This window comes from Engraulis encrasicolus, chromosome 14 (assembly GCF_034702125.1).
Source record: "Engraulis encrasicolus isolate BLACKSEA-1 chromosome 14, IST_EnEncr_1.0, whole genome shotgun sequence".
NCBI classification, from domain to species: Eukaryota; Metazoa; Chordata; class Actinopteri; order Clupeiformes; family Engraulidae; genus Engraulis; species Engraulis encrasicolus.
The window spans coordinates 21829612-21837111 of record NC_085870.1 but is presented as its reverse complement, the minus strand read 5'-3'; the positions used below and the strand labels follow the sequence as shown (position 1 = coordinate 21837111).

General features: G+C 47.6%; 1 protein-coding gene across 1 annotated transcript in view; it reads right to left on the bottom strand.

Annotated features, from left to right (window-relative positions):
- nav1b (neuron navigator 1b) overlaps nucleotides 1–7500 on the bottom strand; it is a 159782-nt gene that overhangs the window by 29437 nt on the left and 122845 nt on the right. The window contains exons 12-14 of the mRNA XM_063215190.1: nucleotides 6432–6484; nucleotides 4397–4420; nucleotides 2862–2939 (exon numbers count right to left, since the gene is read on the bottom strand). Coding sequence (XP_063071260.1) covers nucleotides 2862–2939; nucleotides 4397–4420; nucleotides 6432–6484 — 155 coding nt within the window. The remainder of the gene's footprint in view (nucleotides 1–2861; nucleotides 2940–4396; nucleotides 4421–6431; nucleotides 6485–7500) is intronic.

Genomic DNA, 7500 nt, shown 5'->3' with positions numbered 1-7500 from the left:
CTGCACTATCCGCTCTGCACATGCTCACCATGTAAGGCTGCACTATCCGCTCTGCGAATGTGGACACAATTCGTGGAGCATTGTGGCCCTTCGTTTCGCATATAGTGCAGAATCAGAATGGTGTACTAATGGTGTACTTGCAGAGACGTTTGAGGAGCGTGTGGGTGGGGGAGACGCATGAAGAACAGAAGCTGGCATGATTGGTCAGGGGTCATGAGGGGCCATTGGGTCATGGGTCAGGGGTCATAGAGAGGTCATGCAGAGCGTGCAGTAATGGTGAGGCAGGCTGGGAGCAGCAGTCAGTCCTTACAAACCTGGCCTAGCTGCTTAACACGCCACCACAGCCAGCAGTGGGCCAGAGCCGAGCCATGGGTGGGCCAAAGGCGGGCCATGGGTGGGGCAGCAGCCGTGCGTCCAGAGAGGGAGAGAGGGACAAGTGGCATTAGGGCAGCGGGAGGGGAGGTCTCCCTTTCTGACACACTCACTAAACGCACACATGCTCTTTCTGTCTCTCTCTCTCACACACACACGCTCACGCGCACACAAGCGCACATACACACACACACACACGCGCGCGCACACACGCGCACGCACACACACACACACACGTCCACACACACACACACGCACGCACACACACACACACAACAGTTTGAAGTTACAGACCTGGGCTCAGATAACATGTCTCAAGGTAACATTTTTAAAAAGCGTTTATATTGTTCTTTTCATCATTACTTGTTGACCGTAAAACATTAAATACAGGCAGTACCAATACTGAACTAGGATCTGGTATAAGAAGGAAAGAACACACTGATCCCAGGTCTGTTGTGGTGGCAATGAGGGGTTGTGCAGGGGAGGAGAAAGGGAGCATCTACTACCAGTACCACTACTACTACAGCATCAGCATCGGCAGCAGATCTGCAGGTTAGTACGTGCTGAGGTGAGCAAACATGAACATGGTGAGTTGGTTTGTGTGTGTGTGTGTGTGTGCACGTTGCGCACCGAAAATACAGCGACAAACCCAAGGCAGAGTTGGTACACTATAGTCCTGGTTTTCTTTTTAATTTAGAGGAATCTATATAAATGCAGACTGAATTATTTGCTTGAGCTTAAGAGAAAAACAAATCGCATTGCTACTGGTGTAGCGTACTCCACATTATACAGTAATATGCTGTAGTGCTTGAGCCGTGGGTGTGGGAATTTTTGGGGCAGGACTTCTGTGTAACGCATTTATTTTCAACGTGCCACATTATTCCTGTTTGGTGGATCTGCATTCTTCAGAGCAGCTATGTCTTTAGTTCCAGCCATGTCTCATATGAGCATGTGAAATCAGTTTCCCTAGATGCCAGCACACTGAACATTACAGTAAGGGCATCAACTCTTTTGCCACATGGTTTGCAACCCGTCCACAGTATCCATGATGTAGAAAACACACAAGAGCATGAGTCACCCATCCTGTCCACCATGGGAAATACTGAATATTTACTTGTACAAAAGGGTATGTGGGTATGTGTGGTTATGGTCTGGGGAAGCGTACTGTACCAGAGTGGGAGACACATTTCTTTATTACTTTAACCTTGTGTGTTTGTGTTTCTGTGTAAGTGTGTGTATGAGGGCGTGCGTGCCATATGTTGCTGTATGTTTACTGCATTGTACAATTATGTGTACTAGGTCTTTGTTTTGTATTTGCATATTTATGTAAGCTGACATACACCTTCATTTCTTTCGGGATTAATAAAAGTACTCTAGTACTATACTCTAGTACACAAACCATACAAAGGGCCATTTATGTGTGGGTAACACATGTGCACAAGGTATGCATGGAACCGTGGTCAGCAGGTTCCTGTAGTGTAGCGCTGCTACTGGCCTTGCCTGATATTTACAGCGTCATTAACAGTATTTGCAGGAGGCACAAGGCCTTAGCCCCTCTTAAGCATGGCAACAAGGGCTAGAAAAAGCTCCCTCATCCCTGCTGGCTTCCAACCGTAAGCCCCGAGCTGAGAGGCCAGTCCATCACGGACCACTGATTGAACCCTCTAATCAGGGCCGCTGATAGCTTTAGCTAGGCCCGGGAGAAAGTCATCTGAAAGGGCCCCCTGCCCAATACATACAATGTAAGGGGGACCCAATTCTGGGCACCCTAGCTCACTGGGCCCGGGACAACATACCCCTTTGTCCCACCCTGTCGGCGGGCCTGCCTCTAATGTAAAGCTGAGGGCCTTGAGTTTTATGTGGCAAAGACGGAGGCCATTAACAGCTACGGTATACAAACGGCCCCTGTGCTCCGAACAGGGAAGCCGACAGGTGTGGGGACAAAGGGGTCAGTTGTCCCGGGCCCAGGGTAATGGGGGGCACTAAATTGGGTTCTCAATACACTGCAACGTACTGGGTTAGGGCCAGGGGCCGCTTAGATGACTTTGTCCTGGGCCTGGCCAAAGCTGTCAGCGTCCCCTGTGCTCTAAATGCAGTGGGTTGGGCTACGATGGCTAAATGCAGCAAGTCTTAGCGGATCATGTCTCAGGAATATATGTGTTGTGCAGAGTTGTGTACTATGTGTGTAGTGTGCTTGTGTGTGTGGTGTGCTTGTGTGTGGGGAGCACATATTTGGGCTTAGCCTAATGGCTGTGGGCATTCACTATGTCATCTATGCAGTTTTATTTACCTCTACTAAGATGTTTGAAATAGTTTGCGTGTGTGTGCGCGCATGTGTGTGTGTGTGTGTGTGTGTGTGTGTGTGTGTGTGTGTGTGTGTGTGTGTGTGTGTGTGTGTGTGTGTGTGTGTGTGTGTGTGTGTGTGTGTGTGTGTGTGTGTGTGTGTGCGTGCGCATGTGCGAGTGTGTGTGTACTGAAGGGGCACTTACGTTCTCTGAGAGCTGATTGGTCAGGTTCGCCACCTTCTCCTGGGAGAATTCTAACTCCCGTCGCAACTTTCGAATTTGCTACAAAGACACCGGGAGAGAGTAGAGAGTTAGATGACATACCACACACAAACACGCACGAACGCATGCCCACCCGTGCACGCGCACACACACACACACACACACACACACGCACACGCACACGCACACGCACACACACATACACACACAAATATACAAAGAAGAACAAGTGAGGAAGAGAAAACACCAAACACACACTCACTAACCCTGATGATGATAAATGATGGTGGTAATGAATGGACATAAATGTGTGCACACACATACACGGGCACACACACACACGCACCATGATGACCGTAAATGAAGATGCGGTTGAATGGATGAACCCTAAAAACAGGAAAGCAGATGTGTGTGTGGAGAAAACAACTTTGAAAAGACACGCACACACGCGCACACACGCGCACACACACACACACACACACACACACACACACACACACACACACACACACACACACACACACACACACACACACACACACACAGACACACAGACACACAGACACACACACACACACACCACTCTAGGCCACCTTTCAGCCCCAAGACAGAAGAGCGGTAAACAAAAGGCCATGGATGTCTCCTCCGAGTAAACAACTGGGGTGATATGATGCTCATGGGGTGGCTGTGATGATGGCAGGAGACCATGTTTATGTGCTCATCAGAGACGTGAAGGATGAGAGAGAGAGGAGAGAGGGAGAGAGAGGGGGGGAGGGGGAGATAGAGAGAGAGGAGAGAGGAGAGGGAGAGAGAGAGAGGGGGAGAGAGAGAGGGGGAGAGAGAGGGGGAGAGAGAGAGAGGGAGAGAGAAAGAGAGAGAGAGGGAGAGGCAGGGAGAGAGATGGGGGGATAGAGAGAGAGAGAGAGAGAGAGAGAGAGAGAGAGAGATATAGAGGGGGGGAGAGGAGAGAGGAGAGAGAGGCGAGGGGTAGAGAGAGAGAGGAAGGGAGAGAAAGAGATTGGAGAGAGAGTGAGGGAGAGAGAGAGGGAGAGAGAGATAGGGAGAGAGAGAGAGAGGGAGGGAGAGAAAGGACAAAAGAGACGTGGGGAGCACACACATGTTCATCTCAGACTAGGAAGGCCAGAGAATGAACGGGAGAGACAATGTGAAGCATAGAGAGAGAAAGGAATGAAATGGAAGGAGAGAGAGAGGGAGAGAGAGAAAGTGTTCATCTCAGGATGGAGGGGGAGAGAATACACCAAAGGCTTGATGAAATAGAAAAAGAGTCAAAGATGGATGGAGAAAAAAAATCCAGACAGAGAGAAAGAGAAAGAAAGGATGAGAGAAAAAGAAAGAGAGAAGTGGAAATAGCACATGAGAAAGACATTAAGAGGGGCAGAGAGAGGGGCAGAGCAGCTGACAGATGGAAAGATGGTGATGGCATACCTAGAGACGTGAAGCAATGAAGATGAGGTGAGGAAGAAGGGAGGGGGGGAAGGAAAGAAGGATAGACTTACCTCTCCCTGCATTCTCTCCTCCGTCTGAACACGCAGAGGGGCAAGAGATTAACGGGAAAAAAAGAAGAAATGAAGATAGGAGGAGGGAAGAAGGAAAACAGAGAAGGAGGAGAGAAGGGATGGGTGAACAACATGATCTCTCAGAATTCTGTGGAATCGAGACGGATCTTTGGGACATGAACTCCGCGTCAGTTTAATGGATTTTGCCAAAATTCCGTGCCCCTGGATGAAATTCTGAGAGATCAGGCAGGGGTAAACGAGGGCACAGGACTGGCACCTCCTTGGCATAGTGCAGAGGAGTGATAATAACTAAAGGAGGTCAGGGGAGGTTAGGGTTAGGCTGGGGCACCATTAAAGACGTATCTCTACGCTTCTCAACGGGGGCAATACCGTCCCCCAGGGGCCATTGGGGAGCCCTAGGGGCGCGTTGAGGATACAGTTGAGAGGGCGGTGCTTAATTGTCATTGGTGCTTAATTGTCATTGGGGGCATTCATCCATTTCATTTTTTTAACAGTAAGGGGGTCGTTGGCAGGCTTAGGATGAGGTCCAGGGGGCATTTGCTCAAAAAAGGTTGAGAACCACTGACGTGTCAGGTGGGTAATGCAACCTTGGCATTTTCGAGGACATTTAAGGTGGCGTGTTCAGTACTGACACCTCGACCCCCGTGACTGGCATGAGAACTCCTGAGGTCATTTGATGTAAACACGAACAGAGAAAGGGCATGTCTAGTAGACTGCAGCCTGTGCTGTGCAATGGCATGACACACTCTTGCACAAGGCCATGGCCTTGCATTAGACACACACCATACCGTACAACACTGCATACATGGAATGATGCTTTATGGGGCAGTTGTTACGACCGCTATTTTTGTCGATCAAAATCCGACAAATGTTGAGCAAATTCCCATATAAGGCTAGTAAAGGAAGGATGAATCACAGCACACTGGTATTCTTTGCTGGTAGTTTATTCACCAGTTTAACCAGTGTGCGGTGATTCATCTTTCCTTTACTTGGATTACTTTTACTGCACATCACCAGCACCTGGACAGTGGTTGTGCACAGGGACTCTACTTTGAGTCCCATATAAGGCTCTTTTCCCCTACCCGTTTTCTGGTTGGGGTACAGCTTGACACAGCACGACTCAGACGCCACTTTTTTCGCTTTCTGATTGGGCAAGATCAGGCCACAATCGAAAAGCAAAAAGTGGTGGCCGAGTCGCACTGCGTCGAGCTGTGCTGCAGGCCTACCAGAAAAACGGGAGTGGAAAAGAGCCTATAGAGTACTGGTAGAGTTTATGAGGAGGAAATCCATCATGGCTCTGCTTTTGTCTTTCTGTCTGTCCAGCTGTCTAGCTGTCTTTTTTTCTTTTCTTTGAGCACACACAATTGGATCGAAATGAAAGCAATGAGAAAAGTAATCCACACATAATTGAATCCAAATAAAAGTGTGTGTGAATGCATGCATTCGCATACATTATGCAGATGCTTGTTGTGTCTGTGTGTGCATGTCTTTGCGAGAGCATTTGTTGCCGTGCTATCAAAGAGCGGCTGGACAGACAGCTGTGGGTGTTAAGACCTCTTGGCGGAGCCTGAATCAGCTGTAACTGGGTTCGGATGTCTCAAACGACATACTCAGCCACTTTATAGAAAAGCACAGCATCTGCAGCTGTGCACTGTCATCACACAGGGCTTTTGTTGGACAACCAAAAAACTAACAAGGAGAACAACTAAAACGTTACAACTTATTTGTGTTGGCCGGCTAAAAACAATAACAGTGGCCATTCAAACAAACACCAGCCAATCACAGTAGGCCTAGAGGGGAGAAGAAGAGTCTCAAAGAGGGGGAATGCACTGCAGTCAGAGTACAACAGGACATACAAAAACATGTACAGTATACCCACCCCTCTCACGCATATATACATGCTGTACATTCCCGAAACATGTGCACAAACACACACACGCATACATACTGTAAGGAGATAAATATACCCAGACACATTACACACGCACGCAGAAAAGCACACTTGTACACTTACTGAGGAATAGTTGGATGAAGCATTGGATGCTAGCGACAGCACAGAACCGTGAACTGCAAAATGAAAAAAAACCAGCAGAATTAGTACTTATTTATGCTTATGACTGTAGTTTACAGCCCCGTGGCAACGCAAAGCTGAGTTTGTAGAAGTAGAAATGCAATGTTAATAATGAACACACAGCTTTACCTCTCTACAATTCTACTGTCAAAATCTTGTTTGCAGACGTGTTATTTTATGTACAGTACCCTTGCTCCTTAGTGATCTGTGTACTATTGGTAATATATTTGAAGAGTTTCATTGCAAGGCACTGTATGTCCATTTGGGAACATTTTGGGAAATGGACATGTTTCTATTGGGCATTCCATTGCATTGCATTGCAAAATGTAGTTAATATAGTTCTAAAAAGCATGTTCTCAAAATAGTTGAATGGCAAGAATTCACATATAGATGATGGGGGGACTTCTGACCTTTTAGTAGAGAAAGTGCGCACAACTCCGAAAAGTTTCTTACAAGCTCTTTGGGTGCGAGCAAACAGCAAAGTTCATGTATGGTAAAAAAGTCGCACTCCCGGATCAATTTCTTGCAGTTTTAATACTGGGTTAGCATGGCAGACAGACAGACGTTTCGGCCTAAGCCTTCTTCAGCGTCTTTAAGGACTTAGGCCGAAACGTCTGTCTGTCTGCCATGCTAACCCAGTATTAAAACTGCAAGAAATCCGGGAGTGCGGCTTTCTTTACCATACAGGGACTTCTGACCTGTCATTTCCAATAATAAAATGCAAAAGTAAAAAATGGTGGATACACCATTTTGCAACGAAACTCTTAATTTTCACTCTGTTGATTCACATACCCGAAATACACTGTACATACGTATATAGACACATACTGTAAGTAAAGTAACTGTACTATAAGTCATAAGTTACTTTAACTCCTTGACTACTTTCAAGCAGCGGCCTGTTGGGGAGGCAGGCTAGCGCTGGGCTGGGCTGCCCTGATTGAACCCTGATTGAGTAAGAGCCAGGTCATCAGACTGCTGTCCTGAGGGGACCCTGCATGCTCTCCTCTCCGAA